The 15,163-nt window shown below is 36.8% G+C and overlaps 1 protein-coding gene across 6 annotated transcripts in view; it reads left to right on the top strand.

Annotated features, from left to right (window-relative positions):
- Window positions 1–14,574, top strand: part of fam49a (family with sequence similarity 49 member A) — a 35,477-nt gene extending 20,903 nt beyond the window's left edge. For 3 of the 6 annotated variants that reach the window (XM_051875217.1, XM_051875218.1, XM_051875219.1), the window contains 11 exons: window positions 687–741; window positions 7,624–7,704; window positions 9,558–9,679; window positions 9,795–9,900; window positions 10,941–11,077; window positions 11,196–11,273; window positions 11,369–11,485; window positions 12,878–12,957; window positions 13,464–13,590; window positions 13,702–13,772; window positions 13,884–14,574. In XM_051875217.1, coding sequence (XP_051731177.1) covers window positions 7,635–7,704; window positions 9,558–9,679; window positions 9,795–9,900; window positions 10,941–11,077; window positions 11,196–11,273; window positions 11,369–11,485; window positions 12,878–12,957; window positions 13,464–13,590; window positions 13,702–13,772; window positions 13,884–13,947 — 972 coding nt within the window. In that variant the 5' untranslated portion in view covers window positions 687–741; window positions 7,624–7,634 and the 3' untranslated portion in view covers window positions 13,948–14,574. Of the gene's footprint in view, window positions 1–686; window positions 742–7,623; window positions 7,705–8,149; window positions 8,230–9,557; window positions 9,680–9,794; window positions 9,901–10,940; window positions 11,078–11,195; window positions 11,274–11,368; window positions 11,486–12,877; window positions 12,958–13,463; window positions 13,591–13,701; window positions 13,773–13,883 lie in introns of all 6 variants that reach the window. The other 3 variants (XM_051875214.1, XM_051875216.1, XM_051875215.1) reach the window with 2 other exon arrangements.
- Window positions 14,575–15,163: the final 589 nt, after the last annotated feature.

A 15,163-nucleotide genomic window follows, 5' to 3' on the forward strand; every position in this document is an offset into this window, starting at 1 on the left:
GCTTTGTTGAAAAAATACATACCCCCACCTTTAAGAGCGCATGCACAAATCCAATATACTGTTACACAATGTGCATTTTCTCTCAACTATTTACGTTCCAAAACTGACTGTATTTACCTGAATACTCTGCAAGACGTGTATTTTGACATAAATTTTTTTGTATTTGACTGTTGAGCACAATAAGCCACAAAAAATAAGTCAATTTGGCACTTGTGAGCTATCTGAGAGGTGGCTTTATGTGAGCGCCACTTATATAGATCAGTGGTGCATGCACTATTGATGAGTGCAAAACCTGTGGGAATTACTAAAATTATGTGCAATAAAAGCACTATTTAACCATAGCGAATGAGACGAGTGAAAGGAGGCAGGTGTCAATTTGTCGTCGGAGAGAAGAAAGCAAGAATGCGCAGCTGGTATCGGTGTATCGATACTGCAGAAATGGAGTATTGGAACTGTTTCAGATACTTAAGTATCGATATCGAAATATCGATATTTTTGACAACACTAGTATATACACCTTTTATAGTGAGATGATTTTTGTCACAACTTGATTGTAATGTAAGAAACACAGTTTGCATGTTGAATTACTATTTACATCTTATGCTGTCGGATTGATACAAAATATGTGGTTTGTTTTTCTCATTCAACACAGCTTAACTGATTTGCTTCTCTGTTTTGATTTTCAGAATCAAGAATCAAGTGGATGATCTAAAAGCAAGCATACATTCTCCTCCAGAAAAGGTAACGCTAATAAACCTTCACTGAGAGGTATCCTGTTCATAACTGCAATATTAGATTTACAGTTACATCACTATAGGCTCAATGAACTCTGCTTCTCTTGCCTCAGTTTCCTTTGTGTAATCAAATGAGCTTAGAAACAGCTCAACGTTATTACAATAAACACAACTGCTGTAAACTCTGAATGAGAGCTGTGGTGGTGTTTAGCCTCCTCAAAGCAGGAAGTGTTGTAGTGTAGGCCGGTGCCTCTCGCAACATGAGGATTTGATAAACACAAACACGGTCACTGTGGGAACCCCATTAGGAAGTGAATAAACCAGTAATTTGTGAGGTTGTTAATATTGCGGCTGTATGTAAGACCTGAGCAAGACCAAGCTCTGTTTAAGCTCAGCCGAGATGCAAAAGTTCATTTACTGCTCTGTTTATGAGCTGCTCAGCAGGCAGAGGCTAACAGAAGTCTTTTCAGCCACGGATAAAGTGGATTATTGTTCTGCTTGCATGGCCTTTAATTGCAGCATACATGGTTTAATTGCAGACGCTTTTGATTTTATTTAATTCCAGAAGCCATGGGGGTCTCAGAATTGATGTACATCCAGTGCTGGGCTGAACGTAAACTTAAAATTCTGTCACCTTTTACTCACTGTCTTGTACTTCAAAACCTTCTGTGGAACATAAAAGATCCTTTGAAAAAATTTTTTTTTTTTTTTTTTTTCTTGGCCATACTATGGAAATCAATGGGTTCCTCTGTTGTTTGGTTGAAAATGTTCTTCAAAAGATCTTATTTTATGTTCAACAGAAGAAAAAAAAAAGGTCATAGGTTTGGAACAACATGAGGGAAAGTAAATAATGTTAGTTTTCATTTTTTTAGGTGGATTGATAAGACTATCTCTTTAAATCTCTTTTACCCGTCACAACTTGCATCCTGTGACAAGAGCCATTGTTATAGTTTACATTTTAAAACCATAAAGCACATGCAAGCTAGTACTAATATCATGAATTAAATCCTGCACCAATTATTAAAATTAGGCTGTTTGTTCTTACTCTAGTTTCTTTAAACAGGAAGTTGTTTTGTTTGGCACTCCCTCACCAACTTTCCTGGTTACTCCGGTTTAAAACGTACACGTACCCCCCCTCACACTTCACTTTTTTTTTCTCCATACTAGCTCCCAAAAGCATGTGAGAGCACATGAAATATCTGTATTGGTTTTCATTACACTGCACAAATGACTGCCAAGGCCCCTCCAGCATTTTTACAACATAAGGTCACCTCCTTATTAATGCAGGTCAAGGCCTGTGTGCATGTGTTTTTTTAGATGCATTTGTAATGCTTTTTAATATGTAGTATGTGGGCAGAGAGTGCTGGGTTTGTGCATGTTGTACTGTGATGATTCACTGTGTATAATGAATAGGGTTCATAGTGATGGACACACATGCGCGCTCACACAGACATGGCTTAGAAATGGCCAGACTGTTCTGTGCCCGCTTTGTTTCACAGCCACCAGAGTGACTGTTTCTCATGCTTTTGCAAGTGCGGTTGTTCCGATGGTTGGAGCACTTTAGGTTTGACAGGAAGCTTGTTTGAATCGCCTGCACTCATTTGTGGTGGTTAACCACATACAGCAGAAACGGTATTGTCTTCACATCCTCTTGCGCAGAAGAGCATCTGGAGGATCAAACCGACTTGTGTATGTTACTTTAAAAAAAAATTGACTTGATATATGTGCTATACGCTCAACCACCAATTTAATAAATATTGTAGCTGAGATTAGATACATGAAAGTGCCAAGTTTGTCTCCACTACTGTACATCTGTTGTTAGAAGCTGAGATTCACTGTCGCTAATGCCAGATAATGATATTATTATAGTGTGCACTTGCTCCCTCTGCTGGAGCAGTGAAGAGTCACAGGCACTGCCATATATTTTAGTCACCAAGAAATCAAAATTTAATTTTTTTTAATGGAATATTGAAGCATTTATTATAAATGATTTATCCGTGCTCATATTTTATTTTTTTATTCATGTGCCCTCATAATTTTTTAGTCTGATGTGCACCAGTGTGAGGGCATGACAATAATCCCTCCCCTCCAGCCTGTCAATCACATGAGATTGCAGAAATTCGTGACGATTCAATCAATTCCCAATGCACAAAATCAAGCCCTGCCCTACGTTTTTTTCTCATTCAAGAAGCTGTTTTATTCTATACGTCACAATGGGGGTTAGCCAGCGCCAGCAGACATATCACCCTGTAGCCCAAAACTGGTTGTCCATTGAAGCTAAGCAGTGTTGAGTCTGGTCAGTACCTGGATGGGAGACCTCCTGGGAAGACTAGGCTGCTGCTGGAAGAAGTGTTAGTGAGGCCAGAAGGGGGTGCTCACCCTGTTGTCTGTGTGGGTCCTAATGCCCCAGTACAGTGATGGGGACACTATGCTGTCAAAAAGCACCGTCCTTTGGATGAGACGTTAAAACAAGTTCCTGACTCTCTTTGGTCATTAAAAATCCCAGGATATCCTTCGAGAGAGAAAAAAAAAAAAAAAGAGTAGGGGTTTAAACTCCAGCATCCTGGCCAAATTTGCCCATTGGCCACTGTCCATCATCATGACCTCCTAATCATCCCCATATATATATATATATATATATATATATATATATATATATATATATATATATATATATATATATATATATATATATATATATATATATATATTAGGGATGGGAAGATTAACCGATATGTATCGATACGCGGTCATGCGTGTGCACGATGTGAGTGCATCGGTAGAGCAGCAGAGGATGAATGAAATTTTGGAAGCAAATCGAGATGCATCGGTTTTTGCGAGATGCATCGGTTTTTCCGAGATACAGCTTATCCTTTTAATATAGAATGTATTTCTTTATTTATTAACAAGTGTTGTCAACCTGTTTTTTGCGCATAATTTAATCGACCTACATAAAGTAGGCCTAAGCAACGGACTTGCGGATGTGTGTACACTACAACTCAATGTATCAGCTGCGCGGATGAAGCCAGTGATGCGCCCAAAGGTAGTTGTCAGGAAGCGCGAGGAGTAAGCAAAACAAACATGTCGGACGCCGAGATAATTTATCCTCCACTGAATTTTAAATCTAAAGTTTGGGAACACTATGGATTTTACAAGAAAGACGGACAACTTGACAAAACAGATGCAATTTGTAAAATGTGCCGCGCATCTGTAAAATACACGGGCAGTACGACTAATCTGATATCTCACTTGAAGCGGCGCCACAGTGTTGTTGTGGATTCGGAAGTGTCTGCCAGTGTCCCTGCATCCCCTGCCTCCAGCTCTGACTCACCTGTAGCTACCAGCTCCAAAAGTGAGAAAAGTATTGAAAGTTTTTTCCATGCCCCGCTTGCTAACAGTTCCGCGCGCTCTACGGCAATAACTGTTTATCTTGGAAATACTTAAATAATATGTGCCATGTGTTCTAAAATGGCCCTCTATTGTAAACCGACACTCAGGCTCTGAGAGAAAAGCCAGTTTGTAAAAAAGTATTGGTTTTACTTGGTTAATAAATAATCAAACTAATTCAATGGCACCACATCCTCTTTCACATCACCACATAAACTTGATCTAATTAGCTAGTGCTGAATTATCGCATCATATCATGATATGGGTGTGAATCGTATCGTATTGCATCGCAAAATGCCACACATGTATCGTTAATATATTGGATCGGATACTTTGTATCGAGATGCGTATCGGATCGGCATTATACCTTAGATGCCCAACCCTAATAAATAAATTATATATATATATATATATATATATATATATATATATATATATATATATATATATATATATATATATATATGTGTGTGTGTGTGTGTGTGTGTGTATATATATATATATATATATATATATATATATATATATATATATATATATATATATATATATACAGACCCGATTCCAAAAAAGTTGGGACACTGTACAAATTGTGAATAAAAAAGGAATGCAATGATGTGGAAGTTTTAAATTTCAATATTTTATTCAGAATACAACATAGATGACATATCAAATGTTTAAACTGAGAAAATGTATCATTTTAAGGGAAAAATAAGTTGATTTTAAATTTCATGGCATCAACACATCTCAAAAAAGTTGGGACAAGGCCATGTTTATCACTGTGTGGCATCCCCTCTTCTTTTTATAACAGTCTGCAAACATCTGGGGACTGAGGAGACAAGTTGCTCAAGTTTAGGAATAGGAATGTTGTCCCATTCTTGTCTAATACAGGCTTCTAGTTGCTCAACTGTCTTAGGTCGTCTTTGTCACATCTTCCTCTTTATGACACGCCAAATGTTTTCTATGGGTGAAAGATCTGGACTGCAGGCTATCCATTTCAGTACCCGGATCCTTCTATGCAGCATGATGTTGTAATTGATGCAGTATGTGGTCTGGCATTGTCATGTTGGAAAATGCAAGGTCTTCCCTGAAAGAGACGACGTCTGGATGGGAGCATATGTTGTTCTAGAACTTGGATATACCTTTCAGCATTGATGGTGCCTTTCCAGATGTGTAAGCTGCCCATGCCACACGCACTCATGCAACCCCATACCATCAGAGATGCAGGCTTCTGAACTGAGCGCTGATAACAACTTGGGTTGTCCTTGTCCTCTTTAGTCCGGATGACATGGCGTCCCAGTTTTCCAAAAAGAACTTCAAATTGTGATTCGTCTGACCACAGAACAGTTTTCCACTTTGCCACAGTCCATTTTAAATGAGCCTTGGCCCAGAGAAAACGCCTGCGCTTCTGGATCATGTTTAGATATGGCTTCGTTTTTGACCTATAGAGTTTTAGCCGGCAACGGCGAATGGCACGGTGGATTGTGTTCACCGACAATGTTTTCTGGAAGTATTCCTGAGCCCATGTTGTGATTTCCATTACAGTAGCATTGCTGTATGTGATGCAGTGCCGTCTAAGGGCCCGAAGATCACGGGCATCCAGTATGGTTTTCCGGCCTTGACCCTTACGCACAGAGATTGTTCCAGATTCTCTGAATCTTTGGATGATATTATGCACTGTAGATGATGATAACTTCAAACTCTTTGCAATTTTTCTCTGAGAAACTCCTTTCTGATATTGCTCCACTATTTTTCACCGCAGCATTGGGTGAATTGGTGATCCTCTGCCCATCTTGACTTCTGAGAGACACTGCCACTCTGAGAGGCTCTTTTTATACCCAATCATGTTGCCAATTGACCTAATAAGTTGCAAATTGGTCCTCCAGCTGTTCCTTATATGTACATTTAACTTTTCCGGCCTCTTATTGCTACCTGTCCCAACTTTTTTGGAATGTGTAGCTCTCATGAAATCCAAAATGAGCCAATATTCGGCATGACATTTCATAATGTCTCACTTTCAACATTTGATATGTTATCTATATTCTATTGTGAATAAAATATAAGTTTATGAGATTTGTAAATTATTGCATTCCTTTTTTATTCACTATTTGTACAGTGTCCCAACTTTTTTGGAATCGGGTTTGTGTGTGTGTAATATATATATATATATATATATATATATATATATATATATATATATATGTATCACTCTGTCTCCTCTCCAACAATAAGCTGGTGTGTGGTGGGCGCTCTGGTGCAATATGTCTGCCGTAACATCATCTAGGTGGATGCTGCACATTGGTGGTGGTTGAGGGAATTTCCTCCTTCCATACATAAAGCGCTTTGAGTGCAGAGAAAAGTACTATATAAATGTAACTAATTAATTAACAAACTTCCGCATTATGTAAAACAGGTCACAACACTTCCGTTTTGGGTCTATTGTATGTGCTTTGTTAAATATAAAGCTGTTTTACTCAAGATACCTTAAAAGGAGCGAGCAAAGCTGAGCATAAACGATGTCCATCGCATATGCAGATTAATATCTAAAAGTTTTTTTCTCCCTAACATTTTGACATTTAAATCGATTACCTTATAGGTTAGCTGATTAGCTGAAGTCCATAGATATCACAGTCAGTTTGTACTGCCGTTAACACGTTCTTGGACAAGCGGATGCAATGATGAGAACTGTTTTCCTGTTTGTTCATGTGTTGTTCGGCATAAAGCCTATAGAGAAGAAAATAAATATTACAATTGTTATAGCAATGATCACATTTGTCGCACTGACTGAAATAATGGGTGCGTCCCAATTCACATACTTATGCACTATTCTATGCTGTTTTGTAGTATAGTGTGAGTAGTGTGTTCACATTTAAAATTCCAAAAAGAAAAAGTGCACTTTAAATACCCGGATGATGCGCTTAATTAACTGAAAAAACTAAGTGTGGAATGTAGACAACATTATGCATGTTTTTATAGAGTATGCACTTGTTGTGCCTGCTGGCGTAATGATATGAACTTAAAATGATGAAGCATCTCAGTTACTCAATATAATAACAATAGTGGAATCTGATTTAAAACAGCTGTTATAACCTAATTTGAAATGACAGCATTTATTTCAAACTTTTTCTCAAGTACATATGAGAAGAGCAAAGTAAGATTGACCTACAAACAAGAAAACCAATGTCCGAAGTCTCTTGTGTGCTACATGCTTTTCCTGTTTTCACTCATTTGGTGGTTATTAAAAAGATTGCTTTCACATATGCACATATTGCATTTTAAAAATAGTTAGAAGTACCAGCATACTCCTTTTATCTGTTAGTTATGTGCCAATTTACAGTGCTTAGATTTTCTATAACATGTTACTGAAATATTTTCTGATCAGTTATTGTTAAACAAGTAGTTTATTACAGCTCTAATTGCGTCTCTCACCATTCTCTCAGTTTGTGATTTGAGTTTTATTTCATTCATTTGTTTTGTTTTTTCATCATTATATCTTGATTAGGTTTCGCTGGAATGGGTAATCTTCTAAAAGTCCTTACAAGGGAAATAGAGAACTATCCACATTTTTTCCTGGACTTTGAAAGTAAGTTTTGAGGAGAGGTGGAGTCTGGGGTTGGCGAGACTCTATAACTCTATATTTCCCCAACAGTGGCAGGAGGAGCTGAACTGATGGTCTCAAAGCTCTTATAAGACAGTTTTCCCTCTTTGCTATCTTGTGGTGAAAGTTTATGCTTCCTGCTGTCCAGAGCAGTTGCACTGACACTTTGTCTAAAAACTTGTCCTGCATTTTTACTAGAAAAAATGTGCTGATCTCTCAAAGTAGAAAGGGAAAAAAATCCATTTTGATTCAATTTTGAATGATGTCCATGTTCACCATGACACGTTGAGGGAATTCTGTATGTAGGAGCTTGAGAATCACTCTTTAAGCGTGACATCCTGATTACTGTCTTTGACATGCAACACCTTTCTCTTTTTCTCTCTCTTTCTGCCTTTTTTCTTCTCTTTCTCTTCTCGCTTTTCTGTTTCAGAAACCAAATGGGGAATCTGTTAAAAGTGCTCACTTGCACAGAGCTTGATCAGGGGCCAAACTTTTTCCTTGACTTTGAAAGTGAGCAGAGCTTTTGCCTGGCCTGGTGTCTGTCACTTTTTCCAGCTACTAACATTTTGCAAGTACCATTGTCAGAATTGTCCTTGAAAATCTACTCATCACAACGCAACAGCAAAACAGAGCTTCACAATGCTTTTGCATGTGCAAATGCTTTGTGCAAATGAGTTTGATAGGGCAATATGTTTGCATATCTCATCTTTTTTACATACAGTCTTTAATTAAAAAAACTTGGATTGCAAATACAAAGGAGATTCTGAAAATCTGATTTGTTGTTGGCAGCCTAAATGTGCATGACTTACCAATCAGTATTTGTAACTAACCCCATATCCAACATTGCTATGTCTGTTGCATGATCCATTCTCTTTAAATTATCTCCTTACTTTTCTTTGCAGCTCCTGCTTGTTCTGTGATATTTTTCTGGTCTCTGTTTTTGTCTTTCTGAAATCTCAGATCTTTCAATCCTTTCCCTCTGTATACTTGTCGAGTAAACATTTAAATCCTGTGTTACTATATACTCAAACCCAGTTATATTACACTAAACATTGGACTTTGATTATTTTTCTGTCTATAAACTTTGAACAGAGCTTTACCCAAAATGTTCAACATTTCCTGAGTATTTGCTTGCTTTGAGAGAGACCTAAATGAAGTCGGGATGTTTTTTGATTGTTTCAGTGGCAATAACCCATACACCATTACTTTTGAAATGAGTGTCTCTGTGAAATGTTGAATTATTGGGGATCTCTGGTTTAAAGAAAGCAAATGATTTTTTTTAATATGCAAATGTCACCTTTGTTTGTTTGTTTTTGTTGTGATTATACAGTGCCCTTAAAAATATTTGGGTGCTTAATCCGCAACTTAATGTATGAATGTTACATTACATTAGATAACAAAATATCGAACCAAGTGTCATTTATTTGAAAGAAAATTGACAAAATGTTTCACCAAAAAAAAAAAGCAAAACATTTCACTAGAAGAAGCTCATGATGTTTTAAACTAAAACAAATAATGTGCAGATCAAAATTGAAGTATTTGGCCACTTTGTGGTTGTCAAATTTAGTGATGGTTACTCTGTTAGGACACCTGTGTGAACTGGAGAATAACTAAGTAAAATAAAATAAATAATGACTTCATAGTCACAGATCTACTAAAAATGAGAATGAAAATGGCTGTAATTCGGAGAAAAGTAAAGTAAAAGTTAGAGCTAAAAAAAAAGCTCTATCCGTTTGTTTGCAGATGCCACTTGGTTTGATATTATATCTAATGCAGTAAAATTCATTGTCTGTAATAACTAGTGTTTGGTAGTGCATAATGAAGTTTATTTGTGTCAGACGCACAACCGACAGACTGTGAGAGAGCGGTGTGGAATCAGGTGAATGCTGTTCTCCAGGAGTCAGAGAGCATCCTGTCCGGCCTGCAAGCCTACAAGGGGGCGGGCCAGGAAATACGAGATGTACGTCTGATTGTAATATTTCTGCTTTTGCTTTGTGGGTCACTCGGTTGTATTTAAAGCATTTTGTGGGTTGTATTTCTCATGTCACGTTAAATCATGTGATTTGTCATTTTAGGCAATACAGAATCCTAATGACATGCTCCTTCAGGAGAGGGCATGGAACTCTGTGTGTCCCCTTGTCATCCGCCTAAAGAAGTTCTATGCTTTTTCATTGAAATTAGGTACACTATTCATATATAATTACTAGGGGTGTGACGAGACAGTTAGCTCATGAGATGAGACGAGACAAGATTTGTACACTGTATTTTTAAGAAATCCTCAATGACTAAATACATGACTAGGAAAATAGTCTGCAGGTGCATTTGAAATGTTTTAACTAATCAACCTGTAATGAATTTCTTTCAGTTCTACTTTCTGAGTATGAATTATCATATGCAGTAAAAGACAACAATACTCAAGCACTGTAAAAGGTTTTGCCAAAAACTCAACTGACTGGCGTCTCTCCTGTATGATTTCATATTCATCATAGTCTCTTCAGACCTTAGAACTGTACATGATTTATGAGCTTCTACAACTTTTGACCTCCTAATTGAACTCCTTTCCACAAATTGATCATAGACATAAAAACAGTATAAATAAAAATGAATAACACAGTTTTCTCTTAGTCTTATAAAGTGCAAACAATAAGTGCAGCCATAACCAAAGTACTCTCTCAATATTCAAAGTGCAAATAGAGACGAGATGGTTACAACTACACAGCCCAGCCTAAGATAGCTTTCATATTGGGTAATATTTGCATGCATCAGGGAGCCACTTTCAAAATGCGGGGTATTGAATTCGCATTTGAATGCATGCTTGCGTTTTATTTTCACTTTCGTGATTGCGTGTACTATGTGAATAAGGAGCGGCGGTGCTAAGCGCACATTCTATAAGATGAGACATTTGTTGCTTTGATTCCTGCTGCAATACGTATGACTCTGCAGCTCTTGTTGGATGAGCTGGATTGGATTGAAGCGACCTTCATCCAACTGAATTAAATTTTTATTTCTATAAAAAGCAAAACGGCAATGGAAATATTCTATCCTAATTTTACCCTCACACTCCATCATGGCAATATTGTGAGAAAGCTTTTCACTTCGACGAGAAATCCTGTCACATTTTAATCACACTCCTAATAATTACCTATAGCCACATATTTTCTCCTTGATCAGTAAAAATGTAATGTAAGCTCTGTATCTTCTCTCTCCTCTCTTCCATGTAGAGGAAGCGCTGAAGAGCCTTTTGGAATCTCTGACATGTCCGCCGTACACTCCCACTCAGCACCTGGAGAGGGAGCAGGCCCTTGCTAAACAGTTTGCTGAAATCCTGCATTTCACCCTCCGCTTTGATGAGCTTAAGGTGCCAGATGCTTCAGTGCTTTTGTCACGCACCAATTTTAATATTAGGGGAATAAAAAAAAAAACTATTGATTGCCACTGTTCTGGGAATTGCTTATTAAATTGTGTAATTTGTTTAGATGAGAATTCCAGCCATCCAGAACGACTTCAGCTACTACAGAAGAACAATCAGTCGAAACAGATTAAACAACATGAATGTAAGTGCAGGAACATGACATGACATGTACAATATTCTGTGAACTGCACTGTGTAGATTTTTATATTCATGTGCATTTTTTTCCCCTCTATCAAGCTTGATATTGAAAATGAGGTCAATAATGAAATGGCAAACAGAATGTCTCTGTTCTATGCTGAAGCCACACCTATGCTGAAAACCCTGAGCACGGCAACAACAAACTTTGTGACGGAGGTACTGCCTGCTGTGCTTCTATTGCTGTGCTTCATTCTCTCGCTTTTTCTACAGTCACAATTTTAGCTCTTTCATTTCCATCACAAGTACTGTAGAACACTACCATTCAAAAGTTTGTGGTCAATAATATTTTTTTTAAAGAATTTTGTACTTTTATTCAGCAAAGATGCTTTAAATTGATCAACTTTTACGCTGACTTTTACATTTTCAAATAAATGCTGTTCTTTTGAACTTTCAAAGAATTACTTGAACTTTCAGGATTCATCAAAGAATCTTGAAAATAACTTATCAGAGTTTCCACAAAAATACTAAAAGTCCCCCTGTAGTCAATAATTTTATGCCTTAAAACTCATCTTTAATCACCAAAATGGCATATTTAAACGTTTTGTCTTGTTAAAATAGCTTAAATGTAACTCTACACCCTTGCCTCATTTAATAAATGTGGATCAATGAATATGCAAATTAACCCTGCCTCCACTCGCTTGCGCCAGCTCAGAGATTAACTCTGTCAATTTACTGAGGTAAACGCTGCACAGTGGTATCGCTTTTTACAACGTCGGACACCGTAATTAATATGATTAGCATTTTGCTTGACTATGTTATCAAACAGCTAATAAACAGTGTTGCTAATGTTACACAAACCATGTTCCCGTTCGCCATCTCCGAGTCAGACAGCTGCCTTCTAACAATCAGTATCCTTACAAACGCTTTGAACAACTCAGAACGTCAGTGGAGAAAGGCATACAGTTCATCATAACATCGTAATATACATCATACACCCGCCATATTGCTAAATCTACACAGTTTTTCATAGCAACTGAAAAATATACCGGGATATCCTGGCTTCGAGACTCCCCTGCTAGTTCGCTGTTAATGATATGCTAAAGCCCGCCGGCACGTTGACGTGATTGGTTACAAGGTAGTCTGTGATGTCACAGACACCAGCGATTTCAAACTGCGGGTTTGAGACTGTCTTTTTGTCACTGCAGTTTTAAGAAGAAAATACTCAGCAATGGTGTTGACATGAATTTGCACATGGTTTGTCTTCAAGCATATTAAAAACACCACATAGACATATAAACAACATTTAAAAACTCGATTTTCACCACAGGGGGACTTTAAGCAGGACAACTGTTTTCAACATTGATAATAACAAATGTCCCTTATGCACCATATTAGAATGATTTCTGATGGATCATTTGAAAATATGATCAAATAAATAAATCATTTGGTCAAATAAATGCAGCCATGATGAGCATAAGAGACTTCTTTCAAAAACATTAAAAAAAATCTTACCAATCCCAAACTTTTGAATGGTCGTAGTGTATAATAATCAATATACATGCATTGAAATGTTTGTGTGAATTACTCCTTTAATTCTTTTCTCTATAGAATAAGACATTACCTCTTGAGAACACCACAGACTGCCTGAGCACTATGGCAAGTGTTTGCAAGGTCATGCTGGAGACACCGTGAGTACTTAATCTGTTCCTTCCATTGCTTCTTTAATATTGCTGCTTATATGTGCCTCTGATAAGGCATATTTCATATATGCCTTATCAGATGCCATAAAAACAATCAACTAAAATCATGGGAATTTCAGATTAGATTTTAAAATATTTCAACGTCTAGACATTTCTATTTGTGCCTGCTTGTGTATGGTAATATCTTACTGATAACATCAGTCTGTCCGCTGAAGGAAACCGCTTGTGAAACTTTTTGGGTGGCAGATGTTACTGGCTAATAACGGTTTCCTATGGGACATGGGTTTTCCCCATTGGGGCTCAGCTAACTGAAATTTTGCTATGTTTTTGACGCATTGGAGACATTTGTACACTAATTGTTTAACAGTCAAGTATGCTTTTTTTTATTGATTAAGAATTGATGACTGGAAAGATCATGGAAATTAATTTGTCAGAAGGTGTGGAATGCCTGGATTAAAGTATATTGTAGCAATAAGCTCTTCTTCTGCTGACAGAGAATACACGAGTCGATTCAACAGTGAAGATACACTTCTGTTTTGTATGAGGGTGATGGTGGGGGTTATTATCCTCTATGACCATGTGCATCCTAACGGTGCCTTCAACAAATCCTCAAAAATTGATGTAAGTCTACATTCTCATATTTTCTCCATCAAGCAAAACATTTTTCCCACATTTGATTGGGTTTAAAAAATGACTTTTTCTCCATGATGTGATAATACATGCTTTCTCTAGATGAAAGGATGCATTAAAGTCTTAAAAGATCAGCCAGCAGATAATGTTGAAGGTCTCCTTAATGCCCTCAAGTAAGTTTCCCTTCCTGTTCTTAAAGACAGATACTATTTTTTGTGTAATCATTTTTTTTTTTAATCTTTTCTCTTTTTTTTTTTTTTTTTTTTTTTTTTTTCTCCCCGAAGGTTCACCACAAAACACCTGAATGATGAGTCCACTCCAAAAAATATCAGAACGATGCTCCAGTAATGATTTTAAGTGAAGTGGGTCAATATTCTGACCTCAAAAGATGTATATGTTTACATTTATTTAAGGACTTGATGTTAATACTTGGGTGTATTTACATAATCATTCCCTTCAAGTTACTGCAATGTAAAGAAAGCAGACCTTTATTCTAAACAAATTGCCTATACTGTCGACAGAAGCACAAATGAATAAAAAAAACCAAGCAGCCTTACGAAAATTCATGAAAAAAAATTATTTGCCATTTTGTTTTCAAATTAATAACAATGATCATGTTAACCAAAGGGGCTGATGCATTGGTTGTGAGTTACAGTGAAATCATATTGGCTAAAGTGTAGTCAATATTGAATGAGTAAAGTGTGTTGGGATGGTTGTGCTTTTGTATTTTGTAATACGGAAATGACAAGAAAAGACAGTTCAGGAAAATACCATAATGTGATGTAACCTTTTTTTTTTTTTTTTTTTTTTTCTATTCCCAAATCTGTGGTTTGGCTGAAGGTGGAGATGTCAGCTTTTATTTTTGTTATTATGTGATGTGTGTTCTTCATGTCTTTGTGCCTCTTTGTTTCTAACACATTCGATACTCATCAATACAGCTTTAAAATCTGAAATAAAATTGACATTTTGATTATATTTTTAATGTTCTCTAACATGGAAAAAGAAAATATTGTGATTGGTTGTGTGCCACTAATTTGCAGTCTGAAGTCCTGATACCTGCTGTAATATTTCAGGTAAGCTTAGCTTATGTTTAAGCTCCATTCACAAGATGCACTACTGTTCAAAAGTTTGGGGTCACTAAGATATTTTGGGGTAAAGAATCTAATACCGCCAATTAATTTCTGAATGATCATGTGGCACTGAAGACTGGAGTAATGGCTGCTGAAAATTTAGCTTTGCCATCACAGGAATAAATTACATTTTAAAAATAAATTAAAATAGTAAACAGTTGTTTTAAATTGTAATAATCTCTCAATATTGCTGTTTTACTGTATTTTTAACAAATGAACAGCCTTGTTGAGCATAAGACACTTCTTTCAAAACCCCCACCGCAAAACTTTTAAACAAGTCATAAAGTTGAGCAGGTACTGCACTCATTAAACTCATTCAAGAAGCAAATGACATTTTGAAATGTCATTTTATTAGTTAAACTCTATGGGGCGGTTTCCTGGAGAGGGTTTAAATTAAGCCAGGACAGGCCTTAATCTAGAGTAGTTAATCGTGG

The sequence above is a fragment of the Ctenopharyngodon idella genome, chromosome 20 (genome assembly GCF_019924925.1).
Source record: "Ctenopharyngodon idella isolate HZGC_01 chromosome 20, HZGC01, whole genome shotgun sequence".
NCBI classification, from domain to species: Eukaryota; Metazoa; Chordata; class Actinopteri; order Cypriniformes; family Xenocyprididae; genus Ctenopharyngodon; species Ctenopharyngodon idella.